At 40.9% G+C, this 19,760-nt stretch overlaps 1 protein-coding gene across 3 annotated transcripts in view; it reads left to right on the top strand.

Annotated features, from left to right (window-relative positions):
• Positions 1-19,760, top strand: part of chd7 (chromodomain helicase DNA binding protein 7) — a 273,969-nt gene that overhangs the window by 174,476 nt on the left and 79,733 nt on the right. For all 3 annotated transcript variants that reach the window (XM_041189422.1, XM_041189420.1, XM_041189421.1), the window contains exons 13-16: positions 8,168-8,344; positions 8,591-8,734; positions 9,306-9,561; positions 14,690-14,900. In XM_041189422.1, the coding sequence (XP_041045356.1) occupies positions 8,168-8,344; positions 8,591-8,734; positions 9,306-9,561; positions 14,690-14,900 (788 nt within the window). The remainder of the gene's footprint in view (positions 1-8,167; positions 8,345-8,590; positions 8,735-9,305; positions 9,562-14,689; positions 14,901-19,760) is intronic.

The following is a 19,760-nucleotide window of genomic DNA, read 5'->3' as shown; positions in this document are numbered from 1 at the left end:
GTGACCCCTAATTTTAAAACAGTGCCCCCTAGTCTAGACTCACCCACAAGAGGTAGCATCCTTTCCATGTCCACCTTGTCAATACTGTTTGGGATCTTTTATACTTCAATTAAGTCACCTCTTTCTCTTCTAAACTCCAGTGGAAACAAGCCCAGTCTATCTAACTTTTCCTCATAAGACAACCTGCTCATACTAGGTAACAATCTAGTAAACCTCCTCTGAATCACATTTACATCCTTCCTTAAATAAGGAGACCAAAACCGCACATAATATTCGAGATGTGGCCTCTGATGCCCTCTATAGCTGAAGCATAACATCCTTACTTTTATGTTCAATTCCTCTTGCAATAAAGGATAGCATTCCGTTCATCGTCTTAATTACTTACTGTACCTGCATACTAACTTTTTGTGACTGATGCAGTGGAATACCTAGATCCCTCTGCACTTCAGAATTCTGCAGCCGTTTTTTGTTTAAGTAATACTCTGCTTTTTTATACTTTCTGCCAAAGTGAACATCTTCACTTTTTCCTACATTATACTCCATCTGCCAGACTTTTGCCCACTCACTCAACCTGTCTTTATCCATCTGCAACCTCGTTATGTCCTCTTCACAGCATACTTTCTTACCTATCTTTGTGCCATCTGCAAATTTAGCTACCATGCGTTCACTCCCCTTACCTAAGTCATGATATAAATTGCAAAAAGTTGAGGCCCCAGCGCAGGCCCCTGTGGGACTCCAATCGTCACATCCTGCCATTCAGGCAAAGATCTATTTATGCATGCTCTCTGTTTTCTGCTGGCCAACCAATTTTCTGTCCATGCTAATTGGTTACCCCCCTACACCATGAGCTTTTCTTTTCTGCAATAACCTTTGATTGGCACCTTATCAAATGCCTTCTGGAAATCCAAGTACAGCATGCCTACAGGCTCCCCTTTATACACAACGCATGTTATTCCTTCAAAGAACTGCAGTAAATTGGTTAAACATGATTTCCCATTCCCATGCTGACTCTTCCCAATTACCTTGAGTTTCTCTAAGTGCCCAGCTATAACCTCTTTAATGATCGATTCTAACACCTTCCCCACAACAGACGTCAAGCTATAGTTTTCCTGTTTTCTGCCTCCTTGAATAGAGGGGTTATGTTTGCTACTTTCCAGCCTGATGGAACCTTTCCAGAATCTAGCAAACTTTGGAAAATTAATACCAATGCACCTGCTACCTCATTAGTCACCTCTTTTAAGACCCAAGCATGAAGTTCATCAGGACCTGGAGAATTGTCAGCCCGCAGCTTCATCAGTTTGCTCAGTACCGCTTCCCTGATGATTGTAATTTCCACAAGCTCCCCCTCTTCTTTCCACCTCCTGATTAACAGCTGTTACTGGAATTTTTTTGTATCCTCGTAGTGAAGACAGAAGCAAAATATTTGTTCATTTCATCCATCATTTCCTTATTTTCTATTAACTCCTCATTGTCACTCTCTAGAGAACCAACACTCACTTTACTTTTTTCCTTTTTAAATACCTGTAGAAACTCTTGCTATCCATTTTTACATTTTTAGTTAGCTTCTCATACTCTAATTTCATTCTCCTGATTAATAGCCATTCTCTGCTGTTCTTTATATTGTGACCAAGCATCTGACCTGCCATTCATCTTTGCGCAGTTATATACTTTTTCCTTATGTTTGACGCTTTGCTTAACTATTTTAGATAACCACGGATGATGGGTCCTCCCTTTAGAATTTTTCTTTATCATAGGCATATATTTATCTTAGCATTCTGAAATATCCCCTTTAATGTCTCCCACTGCTTCTCTATTGATCTATCTTCCAGTCTAGTGTCCCAGTTCATCAGCTAGCTCAGCGCTCATGCCCACAGAGTTGCCCTTATTTAAATCTAAAATACTAATCTTAGACCCACTTTTCTCCCTTTCAAACTGGATGTAAAATTCAATCATATTGTGGTCACTGCTACCTATCTTTACTCTGAGATCATTAATTAATCCTAACACATTACACAATACCAAGTCTAATATAACCTGTTCCCCGGTTGGCTCCAGAACATGCTGATCTAAGAAACTATCTCGAAAGCATGCTATGAACTCCTCATGCAGGCTACTACTGCCAATATGATTTTTCCAGTTTATATTTAGATTAAAATCACACATGATTATCGCTGTCCCTTTATCACAAGCACCCAATATTTCTTCTTGTATACTTGGTCCTAAATTGTGGTTACAGTTAGGGGGCCTGTAGACGACTCCCACTAATGACTTCTTTCCCCTACTATTCCTCATCTGCACCCAAACCAATTCTACATCCTGATCTCCTGAACCAATGTCATCTCTAACTATTGTACCAATGCCATCCTTGACTAACAGTGTTAACCCTCCACCCTTACCTTGCTTCCTACTCTTCTTGAATGTCATATACCCCTCAATGTTCAGGACCCATTCCTTGGCATCCTGCAGCCATGTCTCCATAATGGCTAACAGATCATATTTATTTACTTCAATGTGTGTTATCAGTGAATTTACTTTGTTATGGATGCTGCACTCATTCTGATACAGAACCTTTAGTTGTGTCTTTTTGTTACCTTTGTAGCATCTAATCTTGACTATTGTTGCATTCTTAGGCTTTATCTCTCTGCCTCTTCCTGCTGTTCTATGGACCCTCATTTCCCATATTACTACTATGGCTTCCTGCCTCGAATCTACCCCATGATTTGCCACATCGACCCAAGCTTGATCCCCCCCCCCCACTCCCGTTTAATTTAAAGCCCTCCCTATTTCCCTAGTTATGTGATTCACAAGAACACTCATCCAAGCACAGTTCAGGTGTAGACTGTCCCAACGGTACAGCCCCTACTTTCCACAGTACTGGTGCCTGTGCCTCATGAACCAGAACCCACTTCCTCCATACCAATCTTTAAGCTACGCATTCATCTCTAACCTTATTTGCCCTATGTCAGTTTGCACATGGATCAGGTAATAATCCAGAGATATTATCTTTGGTGTTCTGCTTCTTAATTTGGTAGCTAGTTTCTCATAATGACTATGCAGAACCTCCTTCCTTGCCCTGCATGTGTCGTTGGTACCTACATGGACCATGGCGACTGGATCCTCCCCTCCCACTGCAAGTTTCCCTCCAGCCCTGAGCAGATATCCCAAACCGTGACACCAGGCAGGCCACAAAGCCTTCTGGACTCTCGTTCTTTGCTGTAGAGAAGTGTCAATCCTCCTCGCTATACTGTCCCCTATTACTACTACACTCCTGTTCCCCGCATGAACAGCTTCCTGTACCATGGTGCCATGGCTAGCCTGGTCATCCACCTTTCAGACCTTGTTTTCGTCCACACAGATTGTATGCACTTCAAACCTGTTTGACAGTTGCAAAGCCTGAGGCTGCTTCACCACTGTCTGCTCAGTCCCATTACCTGCCTCACTTATGGTCACATTGTCCTGTCCCTCACTGCTGACCAAAACAGACCTATTTTAATAGGCATGACCACCTTCTCGTACAAAGTGTCCAGGTATTTCTTGCCCTCCCTTATGTTGCACAGCATCTGCAGTTTGGCTTCCAGATCAATAATCTTGATCCCGAATTCCTCTAGCTGCTTATGCTTTCTGCAGATGTTTGTCCTGGATCGCCTTGGTGTCCAAAAGCTCCCACCTTCCACAGCTGCAATATAACACCTGTCCTGCCATTGTTCCTTATGTTTTTTTAGTTAATTTAAATATTTTCTTAATTAACTTCGAACAATTCCTATGTACCACATCTCTTTTCCCCCTTGCACCAAATTCCCACTTGAACCTAATTTGCTACTCACTCAGTCTCCATCTCACTCCAGTGTAATCACCTGTCTCCTCGCGTGCCCCTTACTACATTTCCAAGTTTGGCATCATCTAAAAACTTTAAATTATGTCCCGTATACCCAAGCCTAGATCAATAATATGTCCAGAAGATCAGTTGTCTTAATACTAACCCTTGGGGGAAACCACTGTATACTTCCCTCTAGTCTGAGGAAGAAAAGTAGTTCACTGCTTCTCTCTGTAGTAGAAGGACCTGGTACATGATTAATGTGGGTTTGACTATGCAGCACCACCCACAATGTGACGTAAGAAGGCACATGACTCAGACTTAGGGTCAGTGCGGTGTTGGCCAGAGACGTGTTAATACCTAGTATGGAGATAGCTTCATGCCTGCACCCTTTACTGTTTATTGTATGTAGTTACAAGTAGTTAATAAAGACTTGCTGTTAACATACAGAAGACTATGAAGACTTCTTTAACAGTTATGTTCTGTAGTGAACATGGTCCTAACGTGGTGGCAGCTCCAGATCAAAAACCCTCATGCTCATAAATGCTGAAAGAAGCTCCCAACTGAAGCTATAGATGCTGAGAAAATTCTCCAGAAAAAGCTCCAAAGAGAAGAACCTGGAAACTAAGAGCAGAAGTTTTACCACAGCAGAAGATTCCACACAATTTCCTGTGGCAGTCTAGCTTCAGCACATAGAGTTCATAGCCTGCAAGAGTGAGCTAAATCCTTTTCACTTCCAGACTGCAGCCAGTCCTGAGAAGCCGTTTTGCTAATTTAGTCAAAAGCGCAGTTTTAACATAACCCTTTGCTAATCCCGATTCCCCAGCTGCGAGCTTCAAAACCTGGCCTCCTAGTTGAACAGAAAAATAACCAAATTAACAATTAACTTACTCAACTCTCAGGAGCCTCATGACTGTCCGAACCCTTAAACAGCAGGGCTGCGGTTTATTCAAGCGTCTTGCTACTCGCAACACTAGCTCACTGGTTCAATCAAGTCAGCAGGCCCTCAACACATGCAGCCTTTGTTGAAAATTCTTCTTCATGAAGCAGCGTGTCACCCCTATTTTATGAAGCTTGCCAAAACTGGCAGGCACAGGAAATCCATTGCTGTGCAGTGAACAGCGACACCATCATGGAAGCCGGTAAACTCTTAAAACTGTACCCACGCTTTTAAAATGTTCAATATGGATCACAGTTCCACACTTCCAACTCTGCTGGGACTCATCCAAGGCTCAGATGAGTCACAAAATTGGTGTCTTTGGAAGATGAGATTTAAAGAAACAGCATTGCCTCCAGTTTAAATAAAAAATTATAAGTGCTGCAAGTAAATACACTTCTTTATTCAATAGGGCCAATTGCAGACAACATCATTGCACAACAGGATATTGATGAGTCATCTGCCAAATTTGAGGTTATTTTAAGATCATTTGATGTTTATTTCAGCTTGGGGTTCAACATAATATTGGAAAGAGCTAAATTCAATAAAAGAGTCCAACTGCCTGGGGAACCTGTTGATTCCTTCATAAATGATCTTTACAGGATGGCAGAGGGGTGTGAATATGAGGATTTAAAGTCTGAGTTTACCTGAGAAAGAATTATGATAGTTGTTGCAGATAATTCGCTCTCTCTAACCTCCGACAAGCTAAAGATGATCTTACCCTAGTCAAGGCAATCCAGCTAGTTAGATTTATTGAGCTACGTGCACAAAACAGGACAATCCTAAGGGGAGAGAATACAACCTAGGGCAGAAGCCAGCCCTTAGCCCAGCTTATTAGGTCTCAAAGACACAGGGACAATTCAAGTCAAGGAAAGCAATTCCTGAACCGCCCAGCAGAGCAAACTTGCCAGTGCTGCAGTGTGAATCGCCCTCACAGGAGAGATCAGTATCCTGTGAGTACAGTCCAATGCTCCCAATGCAATAGACAGGGACACTTTGGTAAACTGTGAATGTCAAAACCCCAGCACTGCACAGATAGCCCAACGGTATTCCACAAGATCGAGCCCAACAACCCAGAAGAGAGACAGCCATGGTTCTTAGGTGAGATCAAAGATTGTAATTCTTCATTTTGGAATGCTGACATCCTGGCAAATAGTCATCTAACAAATTTTAAATTAGACTCAGGTGCCAGCGTGACAGTCCTGTGAGACGAGGAACCAAAGGCCTCTAGCTTTGAGCAACGGACACATCCCTTTCTGATTCCTGGTCATTAGCGTGATCTTAGAAACGCTGAGGTATAACAGCATGCAAACCTGAAACCCCAGCCCTTCTCTCTTCTGTGCAGGATGCTTATATAACCCTGGATCTCCTCCAGACAGCGGAGGAGGTAAAGACTACCATGGTCATTAGCCAGCCAGAACAGCAGAGTCCTGAGTGCTCAAACACTAAAGAGTATTCAGACTCTTATTTCATCTTCAATTTCTTCTCTTTGTGGGGCAAATGTCTATTATCATTCTAGGCTTGGGAATGTCCCCAATGGCCAGACCAACCTGCCACCCATGAGATTACCATGGCACCTCTGGCGGAAGTGGTGCCAGAGAATGATCGGCCTGAGAAGCCTCTACCTCCAACTACGATGATGGTACAGCTGGTCAACACATCGACTGCCTGCGCGCACACCGCAACTTCCAGTAAGCATGCCACAACCACATGGGATGCTGCAACCGGATAGCAGTCTATCACCATCAACAACAAAAAGCAGAGGTCATCATACCATTCAACCTTCTTCTTGCCACAGGAACACACTTTCTCAGCCTCAAAGGGCTTCCAGATGGGCCATGGAAAAAGAAGAAAAAGCAATGCCAAGAAGACAAATTCCATCTTCTTCCACTTCTTAAGAAATGATCAAGAGCAACAGCAAACATGCATCGTCATCACAACCGAACCAACCAGATGTGGTTCAATTAAAACAATGGAAGAAAAGAATGAAAGCATATCCAAATGCCAGTCCAACCTCCAAGCCAACAACAAGAACCAGAACCTACCACTCTCCTGACAGAATGGTGAATGAAATGTGTGAGGGTTATAATGCCCCCAGACCACCTGAACCTCTGACTTGTAGGACTTGAAGGGGAAAAATAGGCTACTGAGAATGTTGTTAATGTTAATACTGTAATAGCAATAATGTTGGAATAGCGTTAAAGTTGCAACAATAAGGTACACGCATAAGACTTATAACAATGTAAGACTTGAAATAAATTAAGTAACACTATATCCATGGGATAAAGACTTGGGGGAGAAGGTGGGGCACCGGTGTAATAGAAGGGTCTCATACACAACAGGGTTAATGTGGGACTCCGTACAGTACCAACCACAAAGTTACAAAAGAAGGCACATGACCTAGACCTAGGGCCTGTGTGGCATTGGCCAGAGATGTGTTAAGACCTTGGATGGAGATAGCTCCATTCCTGTACCCTTTATTATATGTTTTTATATAGTTACAAGTTAATAAAAAGACTTGTTGTTAATATACAGAAGACTTCTTTAACAGACACGTTCTGCAACCAATACCATCCCAACTCTCTCTGCTTTCAGTCCCTTAACCAATTTTGTATCTAGACAGCCACTGGCTCTTTAATTCCACAGACTTCTATGTTGAAGTAGAAGTTTAGATTGGGAAGTTTTGACAGGATGTTTGCATAGATCTATGATTTTTAATAATTACTGATCAAGTTCCTGTAGTTTGCGTATAGGGAGTGAAGAACATTTATAGCCCTATGGTGAAGTTGGGGTTACAAGAAATACCAGTAATTGGAGAACAGTGTGCATTCTTGTCTCTGTTTTTAAGTCATATAATCTGTACTTATTTTTTACATATCAATTATTCAGATTGATAATGGAAATGGCCTGTGTAAGCTGGTAACACAATGTAATTACTCTCTTCTCTCAGTAGTGATGCTGGACATAAGAATTTATAATGGCAAAGTTGAGAGGAAGTTGGTGCAGATGTAATGTTTTTAATATTTTTATCTGCACATATATTGAGAAAATATTTTGAGTAGATTGTTCTGGCGTTGAGTTTGCCATTCCACCTTGCATATGCACCACCAAAGAACAAACTAACTGAATGTTGTTCTTATTCTTGTTTATGGGATCTTGCTGTGTGAAATTTGCAGCTGTATTTACATTTATAACGGTCACTGCAGCAGTTGGAATGTTTAAGAAATGTTTGATAAGACACTATAGGAATGTAAGTTTTCTTTTAAAATACCCATAATGAGTAATGTATAAATGACCTGACGGATCTGTTTGCTTAAAATGTAATAAATTAATAACATTGATTTTATAAATGTTCTAAGGCAGGAATATTTGGCTGAAGTATAAAATAAAATTAATCTAACTTGTCCTATTCTAAGGGTCATATAATTCAGGGAGCATACAAGTTCCATGCCATCATCACTACATTTGAAATGATTTTAACTGATTGCCCAGAGCTGCGCAGTATTGCGTGGCGTTGTGTGATTATTGATGAAGCCCACAGACTGAAGAACCGAAACTGCAAACTTTTGGAAGGATTAAAATTAATGGATCTGGTAAGTATATTTTCTGTAATACTCCATGAAATCTGCATTGTTAGTGAGTCGAAAATGAGTTAGGTACCCACTGACATTTGTTAGGTACCCACTGACATTTGTTAGGTACCCACTGACATTTGTTAGATATACACAACACATCCAATTTAAATTCCCATACAGTTAACAGATAAGAGATTTGCTTTTTCGCAACAGCTTCATGCTTTGCTAATCTTGTGACCCAATGGATTTTCTTTGTTAATGTAGGAACATAAGGTACTGCTGACTGGAACCCCATTACAGAACACTGTAGAAGAGCTTTTCAGTTTGCTAAATTTCCTGGAACCTTCGCGATTCCCCTCAGAGGCCAACTTTTTGCAAGAGTTTGGTGATCTGAAAACTGAGGAACAGGTATATGATTCTTGCGAGTTATTGAGTGAACCCTCTACTTATCTTTGGGGGGATTATTTACAATATAGACTAGTGCACAGGGCTGTGATTTTACTGGGATTAAAATGGGACAACTAATAAACACCTGATAATACCTTTTGTCTTTCATTTGTGAAAACAGCAGTCTTAAATCTGACAAGATGTATGAAAAAGGTTTGCATTTTAAATCCATACAATGCTAAATGTTGGTAATATATTACTTATAGAAGTTATCTGTAATGGTCAGCAAATTGTTTGCCTATACCAATTGTGTATGCATACAGCACAGTACTTGACAGTGTATTCTTAGAGCTTCCAGAAACAATTAATTTAATGTACACCCAGTGTATAGAATTTTAGAAAATAGATGTGAGAGTAAACTGAAGACTGCAATCTAATCTTAGCCCATATGGTCTCTTCAAATGCCCTAAAGTTGCTTTTGTAATTATGGTATTGAACTCGAATTACGACCTTTTGATTCCACCAAAAGTATTTTATTTCAAAGGCTATTGTGCAGTATTCTGCACACTAAAAGTTTGAATAACTATTACAGGTTCAAAAACTTCAGGCTATTCTGAAACCAATGATGTTAAGACGCTTGAAGGAAGATGTAGAAAAAAATCTAGCTCCAAAAGAAGAAACTATCATTGAAGTGGAACTGACCAATATTCAAAAGAAATATTACCGTGCTATCTTGGAGAGAAATTTTGCCTTCCTCTCTAAAGGAGCTGGTCAAACCAATGTGCCCAATCTTCTGAACACTATGATGGAACTGCGAAAGTGCTGTAATCATCCATACCTAATTAATGGTAAACACATTTTTTACTGACCATTTTTGGGCAGCTTCAGTTCTCCTAATACAGCAAGTGGTTAAATGTCATAATTGTTAAGATATTTGTATGCCACACCATATAAAGTTCATGATCTCAGAGCCACATCAGTAATGGCCAGTTTTGATGCCAAACTGTTTGGAGCATGTTGTTTTGAGGGTATTTGTTGAATGGGTGGCAACATGAATTTATGTTACAACATGCCACAGTATAAATATGGTAGTACATCCAATAAAATCAATAGCAAATTCAGGAGGTGATCCCTCCTTTCCCTGTTGGGAGCAAAGCAACCACAGCAACTATATATTCAACCTCCAGGCAGGCTAATCTCTCAGCCTATATTTACAGGCTACTCATAGATTTTATGTTCGTGGTCTATGTAGACCTTCCACTGAGATTTAAGAAGATCTATAGCTAGAAAGAATTTCAGAAACGTTGATGAGAGTCTTTTATATATACATTTGCCATTGGTGCTCTGAATATCAACAGGGTGTTATGATCTCTGTAGAGACTGAAATGTTAAATAAATTTTAACTTCTAGTTAATAGCTGAAAAGATGACATAGCAAGGTTTCATGTTTTAAGACATTTACTGTAACAGAAGACTAAAAGCACTATTGACTCAATACTATCTTTGCAGGCAACTTATACTTTAAACCACAGATTGGAATCCCCTCCCCTTGTTTTTAGCAAAACAGAAAAAGCACACTTCACGGGTATGCATTATGCTGCCCTTTAACTAGATACTCAATTCTCCCAAAAGCAGTCCAAAATGATTCTTAGCTCTCGTGTTATGACCAAGCACTTGGTAAAGCTGAGTTATCTAAAAATCCCAGAGGGAAACTTTAAACAATTGTCATAACCTATAATTTTAAGTGTTATGTTTGAGATGAAACTCTAAATTCAGGAATCAAACCACCAGTTCTCGAGAGGTTTTATATTAAGCTAAATGAAACATTTTATTAACTTACACAAGTTAAATATAGACACGGCTAAAAATTACTGCGATCATAACTTTTAACAAATTCCCAAACTAATCTCCATTAAGGCAACAGCAACCCGGAGACTCAACCAGACACCAGGCAAAGCATTTTCACCTTACGAATTAAAAATGGGGTTCTTTTCACTTTGGTTCCTGTGGAAACAGTTGGAGGCTTACAGCTGCTTTTGATCTCTCATTGCCTCTACACACACACATACACAACTGATGAAGTTATACCTTATACAGCCCATTGAATGTAAATTCTCATTGTATCACCAGCCTTTTTGAACTCCACCTTTTAACAATAAAAGCCCTTTCATAGTATCAATTTTATTAGTAATATAAACATATTGCTTGGTATCTGCTAGCTAGGTGGTAGTTTTCACCCCACTTCTTGAATGCCCTATTCAAATAAAATTGCAAATACACTCTGTCTCTTACATATCAAAACTAGTACAAATCAAAGCACCCAGATTAGCTGGCTCTGATCCAATTAAGACACGCTCACAGACTAAACCGCTATTTTAAAAGAGAAATATTTTCCAACAATATTTTATGCATTAATAGCTTCATGACAAGTGTTTACTCCTGTTATTTTTCTAACTCCAGAACTATCCTTCACAATAGTATTACTGGAGATCCTACTATTGCAAGCTAGGAAAATCTTCCAGCTTTGTCTTAAGTTGTTACGAATTTGGCCTTTTCAACCAGTGGGCAAGCTTCCACCTGCATTCTGGCACGGTGAACCATAGAGATTTTCGTCTCTGTGTCTCTCTGTCTGTGTCTCTGTCTCTATCTCTCTCGGACCTTGGTAAACTAACCTGCCAGTGATATTTGGTGATATTTTAGGAAAGACTGTACCACAATATCACCAGTGGCTCCCTCTATTGCCTTCTCACCTCAAAACTCATCACGATAGCTACGTGAATCACATGGGCCTTGCATGGTAGTGATCCTGATTACCTACCCTCGTGAGTCTAACTCTCTCTCACTTGGAACTAAATGGACAGTTTAAAGCATGAAGGTTTATATCCTGACAGTGTTGACACTTTGGGACTTTGGAAGCTCAGTCTATCCACTGTTAACACATAGGCTACTGCCATTGTTTCCAAGGGTAAACACCTTGCACCTTCTTTCCATTAAAACAACCTGGGCCCCCTTAACAATCAAACCATCAAACCACTCAGGCTTGTTGTCAGGCAGACTTCAGAATAGGTCACATGATCCCCTTCATTTTACCTTCAATTGAAGACACAATCCCAAAGCGTAACGATCTTGTAATCCTCATAACTGTAATAAGAGAGATGCATCCATGTGTACCTTTTCACGTTCTCGTGATTTCCCAACTGCCAATGAATGTTCAACTTCAAAATCAATTTTGACATATACCCATTGTTACGGAGGCAGATATGCCAGCCATTTTGCAGAATGGACAGTTATTCTGTTGATGGAGGAATGAATATTGGTCAACACTCCCTGCTGTTCAGAAAATATGCCAAGAGATGCTTTGCATCCAACCGAACTCATCATAATGTTTCACACAAGAATGTTTGTACTGCAAAAAATGCAGGGTTCCCACAGTACTGCACTGAAATTCCAGCCCAGAGTGGGGCTTGAACCCACAATCTTAAAATAAAAACAAAAATTAAAAGTTGCTGCTTCAGTTATCTAACTGAACTGTTGAGCAATATTCTCAAGCTATTTTATTTGTTAATTGAAAGACTGAACCAAGGCATAGAAAGAGTGTGCCTTTATCAGCCCAGACATGAATTTTAAACCTTACAACCGATAAATCACAAAAATATTTCCACTTGTGCAGCATTACCCATTTTCCCCATTGCTGCTAGAATCCTTGTCCATGTTTTGAAAGTAAATCAAATCTTGAAGTTACAAACACCCGACACTCCTGGCTGCTAACCTTGCCTTTTACAAATTCTTCAAGTTGTTCGGAACTCTGCACCTTCATCTTGTTCTGTGCAAGTAGCTCTCAGGAATCGCTCTTCATCTTTGGGGAATTGCACTGGTTAACTGTAGCCAATGCATAAAATGCAAAATTTCCATTGTCATCTACAGATCCCTCCAGGGCCTTGATGCACCCTATGCAATAAAAACAGAAAAAGTTGGAAATACTCAGCAGATGAGCATTCATCTGTGGAGAGAGAAACAGAGTTAACGGTTCAGGTTGATTTCTTTTCATCAGAGCTCTGTGCAATGTTTTCTTGCTTTGTGCCCCATCCAATACCCTGTCACCTGACCTTCCTTCCGTTGCTTCAGTATTGTTAGAGCATTCGCCTGCCTTTGACGTATTCTCCAGAATACTCTGGTTAAACCTCTCAATTTCCCTGCCTCTCTTTCCACCCTTTAAAATCTTTTTAATCGCGCCTTCATTCATCTTTCTAATTGCCCTTTAGGCGGGGGGAGTAGGCTGAGTCAGAATTGCACTCTTTCACACAGGTATAGAGATACCTCAGGGAGATTGGAGTCTGTTCCTGTCCTCTTCTATGAAACTCCTTGGGATGTTTTTCTAAGTTAATCAAAATAAATAAATGTTAAAAGACTTCAAGGATAGAATCTTCGGTGAGTGGGGGCGGGGCCCGCTCGCCGAGTTATAAAATGATGCGGCATACGTCACTGCGCGTCATTCAGAGTTTCGCTTCAGTGGACGTGTAGCAAAGTCAGCTGCGCGCCCGCCGAACTGTCAAAGGCCTATTAAGGCCATTTACCAATCAATTAAATCATTGACCTGAGCTGCCTGTCCAACCTTAAGCTTGGCAGGCAGGGGAAGAACCCAGGTGGCCTTTGCATTTTTCATAGAACCACATCCACAGGCAGGATAAGGTGTCATGAATGTTTTCAAAGTGTTGGAAAATTTTTTATTAACATTAACGGACATGTCCCAGCTCATGTGACAGTTTCACATGAGGGGACAAGTCCTTAAAATTTTTTTCTACCTTTATTCAATGTGTTATACGTGAAACCAATCTCCCTGAGGCATCTCTGTACCTGCGTGAAAGAGTGCACTTCCGAATCAGCCTACTCCCCCCACCAGCACACGGAGTGCTCAGTGCTTCCAGGCGCATGTCACGCTGGGCAGGCCTTAATTGGCCTTCCCACGTAAAATGGTGGCACCTGCTGATCAAGGGCGCTGATTGGCTGCACGCCCGCCCCTGCACCACGCACCCCCCCCCACCCCCCCCCCCCCCCCCCTCCCCCAGTACAGGGAGAAAATTTTCCCCCAAAAGTCAGAATTTAATTTGTGAAATTCTATAATGTTTTGAATCATCAGCATTGATTTATGTGGTGTAAAATTAACACTAGGGTCACATAAACCACTGGAGAAATTGACACAAGAAGCATGAAATTTTAGATGTATTTCCTTTAGGAAAAAGGCTGTGGTATAAGAATATTAGCTCAGTTAAATGTTGCAGAAATGTTAAAATGACTTGTAGCTTACCCATAATACACATGGAGATCCTATTTATGTTTTGTACAAAAATCAGTTTGAGCATTTTGACCCTATAACTTTGTATAGTGGTGATTCTAAGTGAATAACTGCTGTCTTATTCATTTAATTTGCCATCTTGACTTAATTTTTTTGAACTAAAATATTCTGCTGTTGATTTGGAATCATTTTTGTGCTAAAGATTTGAAAGATCTGTCACTTGAGTTAATGCAGCAAAGTAGGAAGTTCGTGCTTAAAAAATTGAATTGTCACAGTTCAAAAAGTGACTGAATTATAACTGCTTGAGAATCTTAGTCTATTATAGATACTAAAGAGCTGAGTGTTTGTGTTGAATTGAAGAAGCCGTTTTTTTTCAAAGGGGTTTGTTATAAGGACCTTTAGGAGAGTGGAAGTTTTTCACTTTTTGGTCCATTGACATAATATTTGCATCCATCATTTTTTCTCTAGCTGTAAAACATACATACACTTAAACTATTGGAACTTTCAAATTACTTCTAATATAACGGGGAAGAAGTGAAATCAACTTAAAGTACTGGCTGTGAGCCATGGTACCCTTATAATTATCTGAAGTTTTTGTGTTTTTTTTGATATATTAGAAAATGATAGACATTGGCATGATTCAGACTTTCTGATGGTCTTGTTGTTCACTTTTGGTATGTGTAGGTGCTGAAGAGAAGATTTTGGAGGAGTTTAAAGAAACACACAACCCTGATACCCCAGATTTTCAACTTCAGGCTATGATCCAAGCTGCTGGCAAACTAGTGCTGATTGACAAGTTGCTGCCAAAACTAAAGGCTGGTGGCCACAAGGTGCTTATATTTTCCCAGATGGTACGCTGTTTGGATATTCTTGAGGACTACCTCATTCAGCGAAGGTGAGGCCAGCAACATTCTACAAATAAAAATTAGTTCTGCAAGATAGCATAGTATACTACTGTTCCATTGAGCCAGTATTTGGAGCAGCATTAGTGTGGGTTTGTATTTTGTGTGAATGTGCTAAGAATACGAGATCTCGGTTAACCTGTTAAGGTCCTAAGGGATGTCGGGCAAATCAAAACAAATAAGGTAGTTAGATTTTACTCCTTTTGCCACTGCCAATTTTATAAATTAAGGATATCAGGTACCTTCAGATGACTTAGTCAATCTAGTAACTGACAAAATAAGGCATCAGAGATGAGGTGATGCAATTTTGATGCTTTTCAAGGCGTGAGTGACACCTCTTATGGGAAACAAAGCCTTTTCTGCTTTTGATATCCATTATTTTAATGTACGTTCCCAGGTCTGGCATTGTATTAGTGAGACACAAAAAACTTTTACTTTGCTCCGAAAATATGCCCTAACTCAACAGCTTCAGTATCAATTTTTGAAATCGCAGACAAAACATTTTTTTTCCTATTAGGTGGCATTACAGGAAACCACTAAAAAGACATGAAAAGACTTGAAGTATACAGAGATATTAAAAACAAAAGGTACTGGGCTATCAACAGGAAATGATTTTCCATAGGCTAATGTTTGCTCCAACCAAACCTGGTCCAGCAAGTTAACTTCGTGGTCTCTGAGGTGAGAGTGCCAATTTAGTGCAGGTTTGTGGATAGTTTTTAAACCATGAAATTTTGGCTGCAACAAACAGGACTGAGCTGATCCAAATTAATTTCACTTGGGACTCTTAATCAATTTTGAGAGATGGTTTTTATTAAGATGCACAGGATTCCAGAGGTGAAAGAATTAACTATGCCACTACCTTATTTTTATGTTTCTATAATGAGGGCATTTAAGTGTAAACCACCATAGTGTGGGACTGAAGTCACATATAGGTCATACCAGGTTGACATGGTGGGTTCTCTTCCCTGAATGATGTTAGTAACTCTGTTGAGTTTTTAATAACCTGATAACTCTTGAGCCGTTTTCAGCAGCTAACCCTTGAATTATTGAATTCAGTTTCATAGTTTGTCACGTGGTTTGAAGTTATAACTTACGGGTTGCTAGTCTAATGACATAACCACTAAGCTAACTTATCCTCTGCGGTATCCCCATCTGAGGGATTGGGTGAACCATAGAAAGGTTATGACACAGAAAGAGGCCACACAGCCCATTTTGTCTGCACCAGCCAGAAAGTAAAGAGAAAGAAACTGGCTGCTCATTTTTAATCCCACTTCCCAGCACCTGGTCCATAACCTTGCAGGGTACAGCATTTCAGGTGCAGATCCAGGTACCTTTTAAATGAATTGAGCATTTCAGCCTCAACCACCAATTTAGGCAGCGAATTCCAGGTGCCCACAACCCTCTGGGTGAAAAGGTTTTTCCTCATGCCCCCTCTAATACTCCTACCAATCACCTTAAACCTATGTCCCCTTGTAATTGACTTCTCAGCTAAGGGAAACAAGTCTTTACTATCTAGGCCCCTCATAATTCTGTGTACCTCAATTAGGTCACCCCTCAGCCTTTACTGTTCTAAGGAAAACAACCATAGCCTATCCAATCTTTCCTCTTAGCTGCAATTTTCAAGCCTGGCTACATTCTTATACATCTCCTCTGTACTCTCTCCAGAGCAATTAAGTCCTTTCTGTAATGTGACCAGAACTGTACACAAAATTCCAGCTGTAGCTTAACTTGCGTTTTATACAGCTCCATCATTACATCCCTGCTTCCATATTCCAATTCTCAGCAGGTCCGACAGCATCTGTGGAGAGAGAAACAGAGTTGAGGTTTCGAGTCTGTATGAGTCAAAACCTCAACTCTGTATGCCATTTTCTGTTTTTGTTTCAGATTTCCAGCATCCGCAGTATTTTGCTTTGATTCATATTCAATACCTTGTCCAATAAAGGAAAGCATTCCATATGCTTTCTTTACCACCTCACCCACTTGCCCTGCCACCTTCAGGGACCTGTGGACATGCACTCTCAAGATCTCTCACTTCCTCAACCCCTCTCAATATCCTCCCATTTATTGAGTATTCCCTTGCTTTGCTTGTCCTCCCCAAATGCATTACCTCAGACTTTTCTGGATTGAATTCCATATGTCAGATGCAAATTTCCTAATCGTGTATCCCATATTTAAATCTGAATCACTAATATATGCAACAAACAGCAGGTGCCCCAACACTGAGCTCTATGGAACGCCACTGGAAACCAAAAACATCCATCGACACCATTACCCTTTGTTTCCTGTCGCTGAGCCAGTTTTGGATCCAACTCACCACCCTCCCCTGTATCCCATGGGATCTCACTTTTCTGACCAGTCTTCCATGTAGGACCTTGTCAAATGCCTTCCTAAAACCCCTGTAGACAACATCCACTGCACTACCCTCATCAATCCTCCTTGTTACTTCCTCAAAAACTTTTACTAAGTATTGCTGAAAAAAGACATTTTGTCGAAACTTTTCATCTTGCACTCATCAGGCCAATCACAAGAATACCAATGTCAGAGGAAGCAACAACTTTATACTGTAAGAGAAGAGAGTGCTGATTGTTTGGCAGGTGGACTCTGGTAGAGCGTTGCCATGAAGAATGCACTAGTTAATGGTGACTGACAGTCAACTGCCGAGCATTGTTTGAAATTTAAACCAGGCAGCTTGACTCTGGTCAAGGCATTACCGTGAGGAATGAACCAGAGAATAACTATCACTTATTTTGTTTAGCTGAAAGAGGCACAATGTCTGTACATGGCTTTTCTGCCTGTAAAGAACAGGGTCCTGTGTATTGATATATGTAGCTTCCAGTACACACAAATGTGCGCACTGCAAGCCCAACTGACAGTCTTAAATTGGTTGTCAGCGTAATTTTTAGCACACTGAGGATTGATTAGCAAACATTGTCCAATCACAGGAATCACATCTAATCTTGGAAACGGTGTTTTGAGTTTTGCAAACACGGACTGGTTGGGTACGGTCTGTACCTTGCCCATTGTGAACAGCGGAAGAGAAATACTGTTTGATACAATCCGCCAGTCTTTGGGACGTACGGCCTACACACCTTGCATCACACTGGCACTGAAATTCATATACCACATTATTCATTTGTATGATAGGCAGGACATCTTTTTGGCTTGATGGCAGCATCCTGTTAGTGGCGAATACCACTCGTGTTGCTACTGCATAATAGCAGTGTGAAGCAGCCGGCTTCACCTTTTGCTCAAGCATCCAACATTGGATGTGATTCTGCTATTGGACACCATTTGCTAAATGATTCTTAGTATTCCGCTATTGGACAACATTTACTAAATGATCCTTCATATCCCAATCTAGTTTAAACCCCCACCCCCCCAACAGCACTAGCAAATCTCCCTGCAAGGATATTGCTATATTTGTCCCAGTCCTGTGCAGATGTAGACTGTCCAATTTGTACAGGTCCCACATTCCCCATAACTGGTCCCAATGCCTCAGAAATCTGATGCCCTCTCTCCTACACCAGCTTGCCAGCCCCTTGTTCAATTTCTCCTATTTCTATACTCGCACATGAGTAATCCTTAGATTACTGCTTTAGAGGCATTGCTTTTCAACCTCCATCCTAGTTCCTTGAAATCTGCTTTTCCCCTTTCCTACCTGAGTCATTGGCACCAACGTGGACCACAACCTCTGGCTGTTCACCCTCCCCCAGGAGAATATCCTGCAGCCACTCCGTGACATCCTTGACCCTGGCACCAGGGAGGCAACATACAATCCTGGAGTCACTTCTGTGGCCGCAGAAATGTCTTTTTTTATTTGTTCATGGGATATGATTTATTGCCCATCCCTAATTGCCCTTGTTCAGGGAGCATTTAAGAGTCTGGAGTCACTTGTAGGCTAGACCAGGTAAGGACGGCAGATTTCCTTCTCTAATGGGCATTAGTGAACCAGGTGTGTTTTTATGACAATGGTTTCACAGTCAATAGACTTTCTTAATTCCAGATTTTCATTGGATTCAAATTCCACCACCTGCCGTGGTGGGATTCGAACCCAAGCCCCCAGAGCATTACCTCTGGGTTTTCCGATTACTGGCCCAGTGATGATACCACTATGCCATCGCCTCCCCCAACTAACAAATCCCCTTTCACTACTGTGCTTTCCCTCTTCTTCCTCTCCTCCTGCACAGCAGAGCTGCCTGTGGTGCCATAAACCTGGCTCTGACTGCACTTCTCTTGAGGAACCAACATGCTCACTGGCATCCAAACTGGAAAACCAACTGGTGAGTGGGACCCCTGAACTACCTGCCTAATTTTCTTGGACTGCTTGACGATCACCTATTCCCTTTCTGCCTTCAGGCTCCTAAGCTGTGATGTGTCCACCTCTCTGAATGTGCTATCCACATAGCTGTCAGCCTTGCAGATGCGCCACAGTGACTCCCGCCACCGCTCAAGCTCCGAAACCCGTAGCTCAAAGTTCTGCAGCTGGTGACGCTTCCTGCACATGTAGTTGTCTAGGACATTGGTATCGTCCATGACTTTTCACATATTACAGGACACACATTCCACACGACTGAGCTGTCCTGCAATGGCTTCAATTTATTTCCCATATGTTAACTTTATTTTACATTGGTTTACTTGTACTACTTTATTTTACCTGGCTTTGACTTAACTTTACTTCCCTATTGCTTGTGCTTCTTACAGAAATCTAAGTAGTTCCTTCTTTTAAAAAGAATGTGTTTTTCTAATTTTCAGCTACTTGAAGACCCTCCCTAACAGCAGTTTCTCACCAACCGATGAACTTATGTTTCTCCTGTGATGTCACTCTTGGATGTTTTCAAAATTCAGCTCTGCCG

Source organism: Carcharodon carcharias, chromosome 6 (assembly GCF_017639515.1).
Source record: "Carcharodon carcharias isolate sCarCar2 chromosome 6, sCarCar2.pri, whole genome shotgun sequence".
Classification (NCBI taxonomy): Eukaryota; Metazoa; Chordata; class Chondrichthyes; order Lamniformes; family Lamnidae; genus Carcharodon; species Carcharodon carcharias.
The sequence above is the reverse complement of the archived record's forward strand: the minus strand, read 5'-3'. Positions and strand labels throughout refer to the sequence as shown.